This window comes from Barbus barbus (assembly GCF_936440315.1).
Source record: "Barbus barbus genome assembly, chromosome: 29".
NCBI classification, from domain to species: Eukaryota; Metazoa; Chordata; class Actinopteri; order Cypriniformes; family Cyprinidae; genus Barbus; species Barbus barbus.
The window spans coordinates 28,579,312-28,599,453 of NC_136757.1; the positions used below are offsets into that span (position 1 = coordinate 28,579,312).

Consider the following 20,142-nt stretch of genomic DNA (forward strand, 5'->3'; position numbering starts at 1 on the left):
GTTTAAATGATCAGTGAAGACCTCGAAAGCAATATATAGCAATAAAATGGCTTTTATTACATTACTAAGCTTGATTCTGTCCACATGGCTTGGAGAGTCGCAATTAAACACAATGAAGAGCAAACCAGAGCTGGAGAAACAAGATATGACCAACAGAGGGCATCATAAACAAAAGCTTTCTCTCAGAAGAAAAGAAATGACCATGTTGGCTTAAATGGGTTCATTTCTTCATGAATTTATTTTGGCCATTATACATGCATAATTCATAATGATTTACAATAGAGTTAAACGAATAAAAACATCAGAAGTAAAATAAAACATTAAATACTGCACACTGAACAAAATATCTAAATAACGTTTAGCTGCACTTTGACACTAATAAAATAAATAAAGATGAAGCCAAACTCTAAACCTAAACAAGGTCTAAAATCTATTAAAAATAAATATATTAATAGGTGTCATATAATACAGGTGGTGCAGTGCAGTTCATTATGGCATAAATAAATCAAGTATGGTTACATCAACACACAGAGCAACCTTGGTTTTCAGAAATGATGTACCATATCAATAAATAAAACTGTATTATTATTATTATTATTATAAAGTACATCAGTCAGAATAGTTTGAGAGGTAATGAAACTCATGCATTGCTCTATAGCTGCAGTGATCTCAAGTGCTTCTACTGAGCCGGACACAAAACAGAGCAAACACATTTAAATCAGTAGATGAGACTAAAGAAATACTTCAGGCAAAAATTAAAGTTTGATAAAAACTTCTGAGATAAATATGAATTTGTTTCTTCATCAGATTCGGAGAAATCACTTGCTCAGCAATGGATGCTCTGCAGTGAATGGGTGCCGTCAGAATGAGAGTCCAAACAGCTGATAAAAACATCACAATAATCCACACCACTCCAGTCCATCAGGTAACATCAGGTATGTATTTGTTTCTTACAAACACGCAGCTTTTGTCTTCTCCAGATGTTAACTGATGGACTGGAGTGGTGTGGATTATTGTGATGTTTTTATCAGCTGTTTGGACTCTCATTCTGACGGCACCCATTCACTGCAGAGCGATGCAATGCTACATTTCTCCAAATCTGATGAAGAAACTAACTCATATTGGATGGCCTAAGACTGAGTGAGGAAATTATCAGCAAATTTTCATTTTTGGGTGAATTATTCCTTTAAAAGAACACTTTAATGTGGCAACAGCACATTTCTAAACAATAACAGTTACAGTAAAACTCTGTAAATCATGCCAAAATGGGCCTTAAGATGGAGATACTTCATATGATTTTGTCTAATTAAAGGAGATTTCAAAATAATTCTAACTTAAGTGGCACTTAAAGCAGAGCAACTGTACATTTTCTGAGCATGAGCATGTATTATTGCACTGTCAAGTTCCTCATGCAAGAAAAACAAGTTTTATAAAGACTGTAAGGCTGGAGATCAACATTCATATTCTGATCTCTATCACATGGTCACTCCACAGAATATTTGTAACAGTGGTGCTATTGTAGACATTATTAGCTGTAGCTCATTACATTACATCTGTCTGCATGAGATGCGGTTAAGGCCGTGTTTAATTTATGCTCACGGAGGTCTGCTAGAAAACAAAGTTGCAAAACAGTGCAAATATGTTAATGCTTAGATGCCGTAAATGACCTTTGAACATTTAATATTGAGCTTATTTCTGTCATCAGCTTTAAGGACAAGCTGAATCAAGATTGTTAACTGTATACTGAAGGTAGGAAAGTCATTCTGACTGACCACAGGACAGATTTTAGTGCAGAAAACAGGCACATACATACACACACGTGCTCACAATGAGTGGATGTTTCAGGCATTTGTGAATGAATTATTAGTTCTGAGATTTGTTTTGCACTGGTGAGTACTTGTGTGATTTAATGATTTCATGATGTATTATTAATTATAATCCTGACTAGTCCCGTTATTTATTCATTTATAAGGGTTTAATGTTGAGTATTAAAAAGTGATGGATTTTAATATTACCAAGTGATATCAATCCTCCAAAATAATTTTAAATATGGCAGAGAGTTGAACATCGTAAAAAAATTCAAATCAAACAGAAAAATGAAGCCCCAGTCAATCAGTATCCCATTGACATGCATATAAACACAAAAGTTTGATGGACATAGAGATGAACACATGGGTTGATCTCATAAGTGTCCATGATTCCGTTTGCTCACTGCTGGGTGTTAAAGCTGGAAACTATGTGCATGTGTGTATGTGTATGTGTCTTGCCTCTTTAGCTCAACAGCTCCAGATATGTAACAGGCACCCTCCCCTTCTGGTTTCCTCGCTCTCCAATCAGCCAATCAGAGTCCATTCCAGGCACTGTGTACACGGTGATGAGCTGATCGTCCAATCAGATAAGTGTAATTAATTAATTTACAGTCTTTAGGATGCTTTTCAAGTAAACACACATAGCAAACATCCTAAATATTCAACAACATTCAAATGAAATGGCATCATCAGTTCGACCTAACTTTCACTGTAGCCAAATATATTCAAAATGTTTAATCCAAGAAGCAAAACACATTAAAAATCTAGTTTGTGAATGTTTTCGTCACTGTTCGCCACCATATTTACAATGTTTAATTTCACATTGCCTGCAAAATCATTGTCAATATACTTGAATATTCAGTGTATCACCCAATTTTACTAAAGAGACATTTAAACTAGCCAGAGTCAACTATAAGGCTTTAAATCATCATGAAAAACCATTCACAATTCATTTAATCTTAACATTAAAGTGACATATGATGAACATTAAAATCAATGTTGTATTTTCAGGTGAAACAGAATATCCAGTGAGAAATAATTCATGGCGGGCCTTCATTTTATTCATAACAACTTGACTGGATCATGAAAAGTTGCCTATGATGAAGTAAATAGATGCTTATTATCAGAAAAAGGTTAAATATTCAACAATATTTAAATTAAATGGTTTAAAAAACAATCAATTCAACTAAACTATCACTATAGCCAAAAATATTTCAAAATATTTAATGCAAAACGCATTAAAAAATCCCACGGTATGTTTTCTTCATTGTTTCTAACTATTTTCACAATATTTCATTTTAAATTGCCAGCAAATTCGTTGTAAATATAATTACATATTCAAAACATAATTTTACTAAAAATGAATAAATAAATAAAATAAACTAAATGAACTTATTATGCATTAAATTGTCATGAAAAACCATTCACAACTCATTTAATTTTAACGCTAAATGTGACATGATAAACATGAATTGTAATTAGAATTAATGTGTAATTTTCAACTGAAACAGAATATTAGGTAAGAATTAATGACAGGGCTTAATTTTATTCATCACAAAGGGCTACAATTAAGTAAATAGATGGTTTTTATAGCAAATATTTAAAATATTCAGAAAAAAAAAATTCCTAAACGACAAACAAACTGCCACTATAGCCAAATAAATAAATAAATACTTAATGCAAGAACCAAAACACATTAAAAATCTACTTTAAAATATCATGGTATGCTTTCCTCAATGTTCCTAACTAGTTTCACAATGTTTAATTTCACATTTCCAGGAAACTCAATATATCACCCATTTTTACTTAAAATAAATAAATAATATATCCCAATATCAACTTATAATGCATTAAATCAACATCATGATAAACCTTTCACAATTCCTTTAATTTTAACAAATATGGCATATAATAAACAATAATTTTACTTTTAATTCCATAAGGAATAATTGCGGATGGAATTAATTTTATCCATCACAATTTGATTGGTTCATGAAATGCAGTCTCGGATATTATGCAATATTATTTTCAGAGCAGCTAACATCCCTATTAGACTCATATCAGACCCTTTATCTTCCATCAAGCATCTGCTCACCTCATCGGCCCGCAGCGAGAGCTCACTGGAGTCTGCAGCGTCGTAGTTATACAGCACTTTGGCCTTGCGTGTGCCGCTGGCGGGCGGCTGAACTTCTTCAATCTGCAGAGCGTCTGCTTCCAGCGGAGACGGAGAGTTCAGCGGCAGGAAGGCGGACGGATCCGTGGGGCTGCCGGCGGGGAGGGTATTCACACCCAAAGAGTCGGGGCATCTTCTGAAAGAGAGAAGATTGATAGAGAACACTATAAGGCTCTGCTGACTAGTGTGAATACTAACAAGACGACAAACTCAAAACTCACATGTCTCCACTGCAACTGTGAGCAGATGGGTGGGAAAAGTAAAACAGGTGTTTATAATAATGACTGTGATGTCATGATCTACAAATCAAATATTTAAAAGGAATAGTTCACCAAAACATTATTATTTGCTTGGTATGTGCTCACTCTCAGGCCATCTGAGATCAGAATTCCATCACTTGCTCACCAATGGATGCTCTGCAGTGAATGGGTGCCGTCAGAATGAGAGTCCAAACAGCTGATAAAAACATCACAATAATCCACACCACTCCTGTCCACTGCCTGAGGGCGAGTAAATTTCTCATCAAATTGTCATTTTTGGGTGAACTATTCCTTTACGGTGCACCAAGTCATATTTTCCACTGTAAAGTTATCTTTAATTTAATAGTTAACACTTTAAAATAAGGTTCTATTTGTTAACATTATTTAACTGTAGTAGTTAACATGAACTAACAAAGAATAATACTTTTTAGGGCTGGGTATTGTGACCAATTCTGCGATTCGATCTTATTTTTATGGTTTCGATTCGATATCGATTAGCTATCAATATTTCATTTAAAATGTTAGTTTTGCAGACATGGGATCCATATTTTGATATAAATGCTGGTAACTGAAACTCTCCTACTTAAGGTTATTACTGAAATACACATCTACATTAATAATAGGGTGCACACAGTTGTTTTTTTTAGTGGAGCAATTCGAAAGATGGTGACACCTTCAGGACGAGAGGTGAATATTCATATCCTCTTACGTGAAGCACGCGCATTAAGAATCGATTCGGGGATTTCCCGAATCGATATCGTTGCGTTAAACTGAAGATCGATTAAAATCGGAGAATCGATATTTTTTACCCAGCCCTAATACTTTTACATCATTTATTAATCATTTTTCAAATCAAAAGCTGTATCTGTAAATATTAGGTAATGCACTGTGAACTAACATAAATGAACAATTGCACTTTTATTAACGAAGATAAATAAAATGTTGTAAGAAATATATTTCTCATGTTAGCTAATGCAATAACTATGAGACCTTACTGTAAAGTGTTAACATTTAATGTTTTAAATGTTTTTTTTTATTTATTTTATTCAGTGACCCAAATAGCATTTTGCACATGAATGAAATCTGATGTATCACCACCTGCCCAGCTCTCCCTGCAACTCCAGCATGTACTTGTGACACTGGCGGTAATACATCGCCTGCGCTTCCACAAACTCACACAAGCAGCGCAGGTGATTCACCTGCACAGACAGAAAAGATGTCCTGTCCCTTTAAAACCCATAGCACGCTGTGCAAACACAGACTGCACTTCATTTGTTTGCATGAGAATAATAGGTTATTTTGAACAATGATTTGAAATGCTATTGAAAGCCTTTAAGCCCATCCTGACAATAAGGGTTATCAGTTTGAAGTGGCTTGTTTACATATGCTATTCAAACATATGCTTCTGCTCAGGTGTGCAGCATGCATGTCAAAATGGCTCACGTGCGTGCTGCTGATGCCCTCCAGGAGCAGTGTGGTGACCTCAGCCTGTCTGTCAAACTCTGTCTGAGCAACACGCAATTCATGCTCCGCCTCCATATGACAGAGAAAACAAATCCAAAATTGACATCGGCACAAGATTCATCTGCATTTAGAGTTGCATGAACACTATAGGACTCTCTTAAGAACAAGTCTAACCAATTTGCTGTTAGTAAAGTCCGTCATGCTTTTCAGATTCAAATTAGACTGATGTACATTTTAAATACCTGTTTGTTTTTTTTATGAGCAGTCTCAAAGAATAACTAATAAATAAAACTAGTCTAAGTATTTTATACAACTGGCCCCAGAAAACAGAATCTGAGGATTCTTTTCAAAGTCAAATGGAAAAAATAAGCAAATGAGAAATAGATTTGTGACATTATTTTCATGACTGAATTCTTATTTTCTCTTATATTCTCAATATTAATATTCTCAATGTGTTTTTCATTATTCATGAAAATAATGTCACAATGCTAAACATTTTAATAGTGTTCATTTATTGAATTTATATCATGCAAAAAGTCATTCATTTTGAAATATGCAGTTTTCTCCATGAGATTCGTCCAAATTTAAATTCAAAGGAAATTAATTTACCCATCACATTACCAGTGTTATTTTTGTATCATTTACTATAGTTTTTATTAATTTGCATTAATTAATTGTTTGTATTTGTATATTTTACATTTTAATTGCAGTTAAATTTTTAGCAATTTAGTTTTTTAGCAATTTTTGTTTCTAACATTTTTATTAGTTTATATTAGTCAATAATTATATTTTATTATAATTCTTATTGATTTTATTTCAGTCTTAGTTTTTGTTATTTTAATAAATTATGCTAAAAGAAAATAAGAAAATTATGATCTCTTAGTAACCATCTAAAAAAATTAAATAAAAAAATAAACAAAAAAAATCTCATTTTTTCCTTTTATTTCAGTTCACGTTTATTTTTTCCAAGTAACAAAAACTATTTTTGATGTTTTTAGTTTTAATTCTAGCTTTTATTGTTATTTGACAATAACCCTGCACATACGCAACGTATATAAAGTGCTCTGCGCTGACCTGACAATTAATGACAACCAAACCAGAAGACAGTAACTAAACTTTACTACAGAATATATATAAACATCAATGTATATATTTGTCATGTCACACTTACTTTATCAAGCTCCTCATTCCAGAGCTGATCAGAAAAGAGAGACAAACAGAAAGACATGACAAGATAAGAGCACAGAGAGCATTACAATGATAAGAAGTATTAAACTCAAGCTGTGTTTAATTACAGCAGAACACAAAGGAACAAAGTGTGACTGTTAATGTAATTCAGAATGCTGACATCTCTGAGGATCAAACTATAAATGATGAAAGTAAACGTGAAATAAAAGCAAAAAAAAGCGTGATTAGTTTTATTATAGTGGTGAGTATTAGCTATTAGACTTTTTGTTTCTTAGAAACTCTCAAATGTAAGTTATAAACTCATAATTCCGGGTTTATGTCTCACAATTCTGACTTTTCTCTTAGAATTCTGGGTTTAAATCTCGCAATTCTGTTTTTGTTCTACAGAACAAAAAAATATAAAAGGTATTTGTTTCTTTTTCTCTCACAATGCTGACTTTGTTGTCTCTTGCTAATTTGAGAGTTTGTATGTCGCAATTCTGAGTATATATCTTGCAATATTTCCCTTTTCTCTCAGAATTGTGAGAAAAAAGTCTGGTCTGTGAAAAAAAAGCATCTTTTTAATTTTTTTTATTCTGTGATGGAAATAAGCTTCCATATGCTGATTTGTATCATGGTAAAATCACATCTCTCGCAGGATGTAGGAAAACACTGCGATTTGACAACAGCATGTCAGAATAATGAATGACAGTTTGTGTCTCTCATGAATATTAATACTGGAAATATGCTTGTGTGGAGGTGGACGTCTCAGGCAGTGAAGACCGCAGGACGTTCTTACCGCAGATGCGCTGGCAGACAGCACATAATTACGCGGTCTTGTCTCTTGAAAGTCTGGAACAGCCTTAAAACAAACAGGAACACACTTTAATACACACCTCCTGCCTTCATCTTCATCCGCTGCACTGAACTATAGGATGATAACTGCTGGTCATTGTGAGAAACTAAAAAAAAAAGTAGCAATGAATTCTCTTCTAAAAGCCTTCATGCATCAGAACTACAGCTAAAAAGATTCAAAGATCAGAATAATGTGTTCAAATTTAGATTGTTTAGCTAAGAATGAAAACATCTGATCTTTGATCTTGCTGAATGATAAAATAAAGATATTGCAACTGAAATATTGCATCTTTAAGTGCATTATGTATAAATTCTGTTGCTTTAATGAAACCCAAAGCAATTTGAGTGGGTGTGGATTATGATATGATGGAACAGATGATCACATGATCACAAACTACACTCTCTGTTCATATATTAGCCACTAGAGGACACTGTTAAGAGCGACAGCTGATGCTCAAATCTACAGAATGCAGTTATTCTGTCAGAGGAAGGTTTGATTGATTTCTCTGTTCCAGACCCTCGCTGTCGACTGTCTACACCGGCAATAACAATCTCAGGCAGCATCATAACTGAAATGGATCCTCAAACTGATTTTCAACAGGGGCTGAATCTCTGCTAATGCTCACGGCTTATTTCCAATAGTTTGTAGTAGCATGTTATTGCTAACTAAAACTAAATATATTATGGCAGTAACTGAAATAAAATAAAATACAATTTAATAAAAAATTTTAGAAATGTTGCCTTGGCTGAAATAAAAATGAATGAAAGCTAAATATGAAATATTAAAAAAGCTAATACAAAGGACAAAAGCACATAAAATTACTCAAACCTAAACCAAAATTAAATTAAATGATTTAAAATGAAAACAGGAAATATAAAAATAAATATTCAAAATAAAAATAAATACTAAAAAAGTATTTAAATAATACTAAAATAACACTGGCATGTTTATAAGCCAACAAAATGATACTCTAATAAGCACAAAAATACAAAACATGCATAAGTAGTGTGTAAAATTGTGCATCTGCATGACTCTGTATATTTGACTTGTGGCAATAAAGTGAGTTTTATATAGCCAGAACACTGGAATTCTCAAGTACTAAATACCATATATTTTTTAAATGAAGGGCATAGAAACCTTTATAAATGAAGAATTTGTAAATGTAGAAATTATCCCCCCTACCTTTTGGGAGACATTCAAAAAAAAAAAAAAAAAAATCTTTAAGCTTATTGTGCTGCATTCTGAAAATCTATATTTTAAAGGTTTACTCAGATACAAGTAATTCCATCATATCATTCAAAAGAAGATCTTAGTGGAGTTCATGAAAAATGAGGAACAAAACTGAGAGGACTTCATGTCATTGTAATTTTTAAAAACAGTTAAAAAGGCAAAAAACAAAAAAAGCATAATGTGCATAAGAGGAAACACACTGTGATACTCACTTCTCCCTCACACTGTGAAGGTTAAAGCAGAGACACACGGTTAGTGCTCGATCAACAGGTGAGAAATCACTCAATATTCACAACCACACACAACAAACACGAGGAAGAGACCCATATCGAGTGATATCATAAAAGTGTGACAATAAGGAAGAGGAATGAGAGGGTTGGAATGGAAATCAAGAACCAGTTATTATTCACAACTAATTACCTTTTTTACAATACCAAAATTGAATAACAGTTTTGAAATGTTTGCATTCTGCAGGACAGAAGATCGTAATCAAATAAAATACACATAAGAAGGGACTCTTCAAGACAATTGGTTATGCCTATCGTTTACACTACTCCTGTGTTTTCCAGGTCGAAAACGGAGACTTTTGAAAACCCCATTTTAGTTTGAAAACTCTGGGGTTGCGTTTCAGTGTAAACGGACCAAAACGGAGACTTTTGAAATGATGGCGTGGCTGCCCACATTCGCTCTGCGTTCCCTTCATGACCGTGTAAACAATAACATCATGCTCGTTATTGTACCCATAGATATGTATGGGTAGATTACCCATTCGACCGCTCCAAGCACGCAGACTAAATAACAGGGAATCTACCTACACATATCTATGACTGTACCTGCATGAATGATCATGTGACATGCATTTTCGGTTGTGTAGTGTAAATAGAGATTGTTTCTGAAACGCAGTGGAAACGCCAGTGGAAACGTTGATCGCTTTCATTCTAAAACGCTGTTTTAAAACAAAAATGCATTAGTGTAAACGGGGCCTAACAAACTTCTGCAGTGAATGGGTGCCGTCAAAATGAGAGTCCAAACAGCTGATAAAAACATCACAATAATCCACACCACTCCAGTCCATCAGTTAATGTCTTGTGAAACCAGAAGCTGTGTGTTTGTAAGAAACAAATATATTTATTGCTTAATAATTGCTTCTTCCCAGTGAAAAAGTCCCCTAGTCTGAATCAGGAGAGAAATCTGCACAGATCAAGCACCGTTTACAAGAGAAAAGTCTAAAACAATTCTAAACAAATTTTAGGGTGGATTTTGATGTGAGAGGACAACAGCAGACAGACTTTTTCATTGGATGAAGCGTCATTATGGATTATGGACTCAGATTTTAGCCGGAAGCAACAGTTTAAATTGAAAACGTCTTGATAAATTTGTTTCTAACAAACACACAGATTTTCACTCCACAAAACATTAACTGACAGACTGGAGTGGTGTGGATTACTTGTGGATTATTGTGATGTTTTTATCAGATGTTTGGACTCTCATTCTGACGGCACCCATTCACTGCAGAGCATCCATTGCTGAGCAAGTCATGTAATGCTGCATTTCTCCAAATCTGATGAAGAAACAAACTCATCTACATCTTGGACTGGCCTGAGGGGGTGTTCATTTTCAGTAAATTTTCATTTTTGGCTGAACTGTTCCTTTAAGAAAACTTAAATGTGAACCAAAATCAGAAATGCTAAATCCCTTATGATTTAGAGAAAAGAGAAGAAAAAGGAGGAGAGAACAGGGGAAATAAATCTTACAGCCGCTTTGGCCTCTGCTGCTTTGGCCTTCTTGAGTCGCGCTTTACAGGCGTCGAGATCCAAGCGCCGATTCTCCAAGAGTCTCTGCTCTCTCTGCGAGGAGGATGACATTTTTCAATATATTAGCATCATGCTCAAATCTGATAGTACAAGAGAGTCAGCCAAACTCACAGAAATGGTCCTCCAGTCGCCCTCCAGAAAGTTGCGTAGGGGTGTGAGGAAGCTAATGGATGAGGTCTGCAGAAACACTCTCTCAGCGCCACACAGTCTCCTCTGACAGTCGCCCACTTTGATTAGGGTGCTTCCTATACGCCCAACGCACAGATGAGTCACGAATAAAACCCACAGTGTGGGCAGAATTACTTCATTCCCACAAAAACCATTTCATTTCCAACACAGATAAATTAAGTGCATAAGTAACACATCTTGAAAAGAATTCTACTGATTTGCAAAAAAAAAGTTCTATCATCACCTAATTTGATGAAGCAGAGTTAAAAAATATCAATAACACCTTCCAGCCATAGGCGTAATTTACGGGTGGGACGGGTGGGACATGTCCCCACCACTTTTTACCAGGCTCGATATTGTCCCCACCACTTTTAAAAAGTAACTGAAAAATAGATTGCGTAAGGTATGTATTAAAGGAAAAGCACCATCTACAAATCGTCACTCTTCATAATCTAATTCATTCATTTAACAATTTTTTCCGCCGGTCAGAAGCTTTTCAACATCCTCAAAGATGAATATTAAGTCTCGTTGTGAAACTATCGCGAGATACACGATATGCGTCATGGGATATGTAGTTTCCTTTCCCTATAATTAATTAGTCTACAGATCCTGTACCTCTTTTAAAATTTATTTGTAGTCTACAATGTTAATACTGTATTTTAGTTTTAAGGTCTCTGCACACTGAGTCCGAAATTTTCGCATGCGTTTTTTTTCGCATTCTTAAAAATTCGTCACGCACAGAGACCTTGCACACTGAGTCCAATGCGTTTTAATTAATCCGTTGCGAAAGAATTCGCAAAACTATACAAAATGTCTTCAAGCAGTGAGGATGATTTTGTTGGCCTCTCTCTTTTTAAAAAAAGAAAAAGGAAATATTGGGTCCATCCAATCCTTAGATTGCGCAGAGAGGAAGAGTTCCACCTCCTTATCAAAGAGCTGCGGGATTATCCCGAGAGATTCAAAGTTTATTTCAGGATGTCAGTGCCTCAGTTTGATACTTTGCTAGCGATACTGAATCCACATATTAAAAAGAAGACCACCAATTTCCGTGAACCAATTTATCCTGAACAGAGACCGTCTGAGGTATGGATACACACACAGACACACACACCCCCCGAACTGCGGCATCGGAAAGGTGCGCGCCAGGTATAAAAAAATAGGCAACAGCAGTTCTTTATATTCTGTATCTTTGTATTCCGCAATTTGTTTGTCATAAAGTGCTCTGTGCTGCAAGACGAAGTGTATTAATTTGTCAGACACCATTTTGGATTTTGGCTTTCGCTTGTACGGTGGCTCTGAATGGTCAAAACACCTTCTCAAAGCATCTCAAAATGCTTTATACGGATGCGAAAAACGCAAAAAATCGAACCCGATCCGATTTTTTTTGACGGACGACAATTTCGGAGGCAGTGTCCAAACATGATTGACAACGTGAGGTCGTATTTATTTTTGAACGTGCGAAAATTTCGGACGAAAAATTCAGACTCAAGGTCTCTGCACACTGAGTCCGAAATTTTCGCATGCGTTTTTTCGCATTCGCAATCTTAAAAATTCGTCACGCACAGAGACCTTGCACACTGAGTCCGATGCGTTTTAATTAATCCGTTGCGAAAAAATTCGCAAAACTATACAAAATGTCTTTAAGTAGTGAGGATGATTTTGTTGTCCTCTCTCTTTTTAAAAAAAGAAAAAGAAAAAGGAAATATTGGGTCCATCCAATCCTTTTGCGCAGAGAGGAAGGAGAGTTCCACCTCCTTATCAAAGAGCTGCGGGATTATCCCGAGAGATTCAAAGTTTATTTCAGGATGTCAGTGCCTCAGTTTGATACTTTGCTAGCGATACTGAATCCACATAATAAAAAGAAGACCACCAATTTCCGTGAACCAATTTATCCTGAACAGAGACTGTCTGAGGTATGGACACACACACACACACCGAACTGCGGCATCGGAAATGTGCGCGCCAGGCATAAAAAATAGGCTACAGCAGTTCTTTATATTCTGTATTCCGCAATTTGTTTGTCATAAAGTGCTCTGTGCTGCAAGACGAAGTGTATTAATTTGTCTGACACTATTTTGGATTTTGGCTTTCGCTTGTACGGTGGCTCTGAATTGTCAAAACACCTTCTCAAAGCATCTCAAAATGCTTTATACGGATGCGAAAAACGCAAAAAATCGAACCCGATCCGAATTTTTTTTTGACGGACGAAAATTTCGGAGGCAGTGTGCAAACGTGATTGACAAAACGTGAGGTCGTATTTATTTTTCAACGTGCGAAAATTTCGGACGAAAAATTCGGACTCAGTGTGCAATGGCCTTCAGTGTGCAATGGCCTTTACTGTGCGTGGCTGCTTCACTAAAAAGCTTCTTATATCACTTCCACACTTTCTTTTGGACATTTTGTTGATGTTTTAACATTTATGCTATAGGTAGCAACATTTACCGTTAACTAGCCTTTACATGTGGGGTGGGGGAGGAAAAAATAGAGCTTTTATAAAAACGTCATAAAAAAAAGATTCGTCAAAACAATTTAATTTATTTAATTAATAAAGGTAGTTTAACTATTTCAAACACAAATGAACTCTCATTCATGTTTTACACAAGGTTTTGCGTAGTTATTTAATTTTGAAACGCGCTATTTGGCTCTGATGCAGCCTGTCGGAACTCACCACTCTGTGGCCTAGTCTCCGCCCACCGCGCATCTGATTTGTTGAGAGTCAGGAGTCCGACCAACGTGGAAGACTAAAGGCGCTCTCACACCGAAAGCGCTTGCTAACTGGTGCTGCTTCATCACGCATCAGTTCTCTCTCAAAGGCAGCAGCAGACCTTGCACAAGTTGCAATAAATTACAATCCACTACACTGAAGTTGTAAAAACCTCAATTTTATCTATTTATGGTTTCCGAGATGGGGGAAACGCAGGGGGAATCGCGGAATCCAGTCATATGGAATTTACTGTATAACGCGGAGTCACGGAATTAGTCAAAGTTTGGATGAATTAATCAAAAGTAGGTCAGTACACTTAAATCGACTCATGATATGGACTATCTGTAAACATTAAGCTGCAAAAAGACTATTTAAATATGAATTCTGCATGTTCGGCGTGTCTCTGTATATGTGAAAGGCACAGACGCGCGGTTTTGACACACACACACACACACACACACACACACACTGAATTGCGCGACGCTCGCGGTGTTTTCCGCATCTGCCATGTCACTAAATGAGGACATAAATACATGAACATCATCCCCAGAACTGCTCTGAGAGTTACTTCATGAGCATTTGACTGTTTCGTTTGAGTAAAACGATCGTCATATCATAAATAGGCTACAGAAACTTAAGAGGTCCTCATGGCAACCCGTCAAAATAAAAGTTCGGTTTATTTACTAATACTACTGCAATTATTACAAATTTTGTTTAAAAGAACAATCACACAATACGCTATTTCTTACATGTTTTAATTTATAGTAAACACATTTGTTTGCCAAAAAATAAGAGTTCAACTCTCATTTGATTAAAAGATAAATTAAATTAATGTTTTATGCCTTCATTTGCACTGCACTGTAAATGAAAACTAATGGAAATTACTGTCACATAGGCCAAGATTAGGATGACGGAAATTGGGACATTTCAATAGGCTATTGAACCAAGTGAGCCTATAACAGGCTATTAGTGTTATAGTTTCATTAAAATAGTTGCAGTCTTCTTCGCAACTTCTACAATGGAGCTATGAAGACAATTAAATTATTTACACGTATTATATACATTGCGCTTTTTAAATTAATCAATTGATGTGCATTAGATGATGAATTGAATAGTCACCTCTTGTAGGTTATGATTTAGTCAACCGAAAATAATTAATGAAGAATTATGAGAGGTTATGCTATTACACATACATTTCTAACCAAATACTTACATTTCCCCAAGCTGTTTAGCTGTAGTATTTAGTATTCATAGGCTTAATCATGAAGCATGCAGTGGCCCCACTTTTAAGTCGTGACGTATTGTCAAGTATGGTGACCCATACTCGAAATTGGTGCTCTGCGTTTAACCCATCCAAGTGCACACACACAGCAGTGAGTAGTGAACAAATCCACACACACACACACACACCGTGAACACACACCCGGAGCAGTGGGCAGCCATGCTGCAGCGCCCGGGGAGCAATTGGGGGTTCGGTGCCTTGCTCAAGGGCACCTCAGTCGTGGTATTGAGGGTGGAGAGAGCGCTGGACATTCCCTCCCCCCACCTACAATTCCTGCCGGCTTTTAACTCTCTCTTTATATATTACCCTTATTGTAGATGGATGCATGGGGGAAGACAAGAGTAAGAAGTGCAACCAACACTAGGGAAGGCCGTTTTTGTCAGAGCCCTTGTTATTCTTAATTTTGACATTCATTTTCATTTTTACACCAGACATATATATCGGTTCAATATATCGGTTATCGGTCTACTTGGTCTGTAATAATCGGTATCGGCATCGGCCCTGAAAAACACATATCGGTCGACCCCTAATTTGGACACCTTTTAAATGTATTTATGGAAAAACTATACAGTATATAAACTACAATAAAAACTATAGCATGCTTTCTTGACACAAGTAACCTAATTAATGGCCTACAGCAAATGCAGTCGAAGGTTCATCCACAAACACTCCATCCATTAATTTTACAACTAGACACGTCAAGGTTTTCTATACTTTAGACAGACTGCATTAGTCCTGTACTTGCAGAGATAAACCGTGTACTTCCACTGACTGACACTACAGCCCATCCTAAAAGCATGTGGTTAGTCACAGGACGTTAATGAGCCATTTAAAACCACTAAGTGCACTTTAGTTTGAGAACAGACAGCGCACAGTTCTCTCTCCACTCTATGGATCTATTATCTGTGCTTCTCAAGTGGCAAACAAACACTGCAATAAAAGCATTTATCGTTCAGGAAATACATTTTAAAATTCAGCACTGGAATTCATATTTATTCACTTATTAATGGATATTTACTAATATCATCTATACCAACCCATATTTAATGTAGTCAAGTCAAATTTCAAAAGTCAAAGTCAAATGAGAGGTGAATTTAGGACTTTTGACATTAATAACAGATGATATGAGAAGTGTTCTCCCATAACATCTATAGGTATATTTATTTTCTGCACAACTGTATGGTTAATTTAATTTTTAAGTTTTAATAATCATTTTGAATTCAGTTTTATTTGCATTTAACAATGTTTTTTTCTTCCCAGCTGTGCGCAACTCGATCAAAACGGACCTGAAACTCAAAAACAGGTCACAGGTCTTGTTTTGATTACAAACGGCTCATTACAAATCACTGCTTTGACAAATGTGTTTTCTAGAATGACTTTCTAATTGCTCAGAAAGCATAAAATGCATCCTCTGTCTGTTATAAAACCCTGAAGCAGAGCTTTAGTATTATAGTTTTTGAGAATCAGGTTTATTAATGTTGATAAAAATAACTAGAGCACAGTTAGATCAATTTAATTATCATGTAAGAGGCAAGAAAAGCAACAACAAAAAATCAATTGGACACCTCTGGTACTTCTACTGAAGGTTTTAAAATGGAAAATCTCTGTGGAAGAATTCTAGCCAGGAAATGACATCACAGACTGCTGTGACCTCTGACACTATTGATCAGTCCAATGGGAAACAGAAAGGAAAATGAGATTTATTGGTTTGGCTGCTTCCACACAGCCTGCGGGGAAAACCCATCAGAGACTGCAAAATCAATCCAATCGCACTGAAAAACTTCAACATCACAGTCGGTGCGGTTTAATTATTCCCCCACTTTAAGAGCGAAGCGCTCGCTAACCTATTGTGTTTTCACATTATATCTACAAAAGAAGCTTTAGAATCACAAACACAGACAGTGGCTCTTAATGTTACTGCAGGGGACTGAATTAGATTAAGAGCATCATTTGATTTGTTCTCAGCGGAGTTCATCTCATTTTACTCTTACAGGCAAAATAAATCAAGCGTTTACTCTTGGCAGCCTTTTTCTGCCAAAAATGCACAAAGACAATCCAGTGCTGAGGTTTGCAAAGAATTTTAAAATACTGATAAGAAAAAAAAGGGACAACAAAAACATTGTCAGACATGTTTCTGAGTCTGGATTCTTACCGTACGGGGTTCCTGGTCCAAACTCCTTCGCCGCCTCCAGCATGAACTGGCCTAAGATCTCTCCATTAGTGGCCCGCGGTGGAACCTTCCGGTCAAGCTTTTCATACAGGAACTCTTCGATGCGAACACCTGGTGCACAAATGGACAAATAAAGCAACATCAAAAACAAATTAACAACAGCAGTCATGATAAGACACTTCTAACAAACTAAACAAAAAAACACAATGACAATAATTTTTGTGGAACTCTTTTAGGTGTTGAAAGATGCAATTTGCCCTAATTTCTCTATATTGGGCGTTTTCTCTTCCTAGACTTTTCATAAGATATGTACGTTATGATTTTTAAGCTCTTTGTCATTTATGACGATTTAATGTATAATATGAAAGTTCATAAGTTTTGATTTGTTTTGTGATGGAAATGTTTACATTATGATGTAGGCATAGATTTATTAGGGATCATTTCCAAACTGGTAAGTGAGAATTTGATTATTATATATTATTATTATATGATTATTATATGATTATTATGAGTCACTAGCTTAAAATATTTTATTTTAATTTTCATAAATTTGACTGAACTTTGCTCTCATTTTTTTTCTATTTTGGGCTTGTTCCCTTACATATTTCATTAATAATTTATAATATAATATTTTATTTGTATTAATAATATATTAATAATCTATAACATAATATATCATATTAAATTATTACAAAATACTTGTATTATATAAGCTTTATTTGATAAACAAATAATTTCTGACTTACAGCTCCAAGACTTTTCTCCAGAAAAACCTGAATAATGTCATTATCATCATACACAGTAGTTGATGTTTGATCAAAGCCTTAATCCGATGTTTCTTCCAGATCAAGGTGCCACAGATGAAACAGCGTTCACAGCAGCAGTCGAACATGTCCTGAACTGACTCATGACCCTTATATATCAGGTGTGTCTGAGTCACCAGCACCTGCTCACCAGGGTTTGGCTGAAGCACAACTTCAGTCTGTCTGTAGATTTTCTCCGTCCAGTTTTTGGTGCAGTCAGCTCTGGACAGCAGATTCTCAAAGTGAGCGTCCAGCTCGGTCTTCTCAGCCTGTCCCAGTTTCTCCTCTGTAAACTGGAGCAAAAGTATGGAGATCAACAAGAACCTGTCATATTCCTGAGAGGAAACGCATCAATACTCAGGGTTGGGAAGGTTACTTTGGAAATGCAATAGGTTACAGATTACAATCAGTAGTGTAACTATTTCAATGACTTTATTAAAATTATATAACTGAATACATTTGATTAAATTTTTTAACTGTTAATCATTATCAAATATGTAACTAAGCAGACTTTCCAAATCCTTCATCATTTTAATTAAGATTATATTCATTTCATTTTAAAGCACAGCCACCACCAAACCAAACTTTCACTTTGTGATCTTTTTTAGGTTAAATACATATTTAGAAGAAATAGTTTAATAGCTATGATGCTGTTTTTGGAATCAAAGCTATGACAGGAAACACTGGATCTAACAATGTCTTGGAAAACACAGTTAACGTTAATCGTGAAGAATAAAGCAAACACATAAACCCAGGAAATAAAACCGTTATAAGCCCCTGAAAGTAAAACAGGCTAATAACGTTATATTTAAATACGCCTCATGTTCAACAAATCAATATCACTATTTAATTGCTGGTTTTAAAACATACACTACATTAGTCACATGAATTATGTTCGAAACTAGATGTAATTGTGCTAAAAGTGTATTTGTGATTGTATTGTGTGATTGTAAGTTAGCTAAACGCAGATGCGAGTTCCTCACCGACTCTGACAGGCGCGTTTAAACTCGTATATTTATCCAGAAACAGCCCGTTTTACCTGAACAGCTCGTGAAAAGAATATCCCAGCATCTGTAGCGAGTTTCCTCATGTTGAAATCCATGTTGTAAGCGGAGAAAGAGGCGGAATCCCCGCGGCATCAGGCGCTCCGCAGAGGCGTGTGTTTCTGTCTTCAACGGTTTCTGGGAGACATGAACGGCTCTTAACTGAGCGGCTCGCTTGCAAATCTCAGACAGGTTTTTGTCTTACAGCAAACATTTGTGCTGGGAAGAGTATAATCGTTTGATTCCGTTATTTATAACGATTAATCGCTGGTATACAAATAAAAATCGGCCGCAGTAATTTCTATAAAATGACTCTTAAAAATCCCTAATCACAATCGACTGTGATTGGTCCATTTTAGCAGCGCAATGACTGTGATTGGTCCATCAAAGCAGCGCTTAGAAAAGTAACAGTTATCATGTGAGGTTACGCGTATCAGCGCATCTCCTGATATTAATTAATTAATAATAATAATTTATACCTGCACATGGACACAAGAAACTTTAATAGATATGTAATTTATTAAAAATAATATAATAATTATTATGTAAACTATTTATTACGAACCAATTACAGGCAGCTCCAATTACAATTGCCATTGTGCTTATGATATTTCTATGGGCTAGTCCTTGTGTGTATTTAATATGAGGCACGAGTGCGTTCAGCAGTCTACTGCTCCGCATTATTTAAAGAGCAATAGCTCAGTCGACTTCAGATTGCATGCATTTATGAAAATGAAGATGAAATCACAACCAGAACTTTAGGACACATGCACAGTCACTGATGAGAATTATACTGTATTTTTCATGCATCAACACGTTTACATAACCAAGGAAAAAATAAAATAAAAAAACTGGACGTGCAGAGAACAATCAGAAATAACGTTTTCATAACTTAATGGCAATGTTAGAAAAACGTACTTTTTGTTAGCTTTGTTGTTGTTGTTGTTATAACAGGCTTAGGCTAATCAAGACTCCTCATAATAGCATTTGGTTATTATTGCTCTTTTGTTGGTTTTGATTGCTTCTATTGTCCTCTTTTGTAATTCGCTTTCTCATAAATGACTAAATGTAAATGTTTCACTATATAATAATTTGATGCACTCATAAAAATGAGTGTAAACAAATATGTTATTGGAAAGACATGAAAACTAAGATCGATAGATAGATATTTACACTATTATTTATTTTTTTATATAAAAT

General features: G+C 35.5%; 2 protein-coding genes across 6 annotated transcripts in view; one reads left to right on the forward strand and one right to left on the reverse strand.

Moving 5' to 3' along the window:
• The window catches only part of LOC306849892 (uncharacterized protein), a gene marked incomplete at its 5' end in the record, with an annotated part of 704,045 nt that overhangs the window by 386,477 nt on the left and 297,426 nt on the right, over window positions 1-20,142 (forward strand). The gene's annotated exons all lie outside the window — the stretch shown is intronic.
• LOC306848861 (endophilin-B2-like) lies at window positions 36-19,257 on the reverse strand. 5 transcript variants are annotated; one of them, XM_079383617.1, is made up of 13 exons: window positions 18,939-19,106; window positions 18,051-18,192; window positions 17,079-17,207; window positions 10,884-11,017; window positions 10,713-10,805; window positions 7,672-7,734; window positions 6,877-6,900; window positions 5,685-5,774; window positions 5,340-5,440; window positions 4,203-4,217; window positions 3,904-4,117; window positions 2,268-2,379; window positions 36-1,608 (listed from the first exon to the last, which is right to left on the reverse strand). In XM_079383617.1, the coding sequence occupies exons 1-12, from the start codon at window positions 18,999-19,001 to the stop codon at window positions 2,272-2,274; spliced, it is 1,176 nt and encodes a 391-aa protein (XP_079239743.1). In that variant the 5' UTR covers window positions 19,002-19,106; the 3' UTR covers window positions 36-1,608; window positions 2,268-2,271. The 5 variants fall into 5 exon arrangements, with proteins under 5 accessions (XP_079239743.1, XP_079239747.1, XP_079239744.1 ...); XM_079383618.1 differs by having other exon boundaries at window positions 38-130; window positions 18,939-19,081; XM_079383621.1 differs by lacking the exon at window positions 4,203-4,217 and having other exon boundaries at window positions 36-130; window positions 18,939-19,257.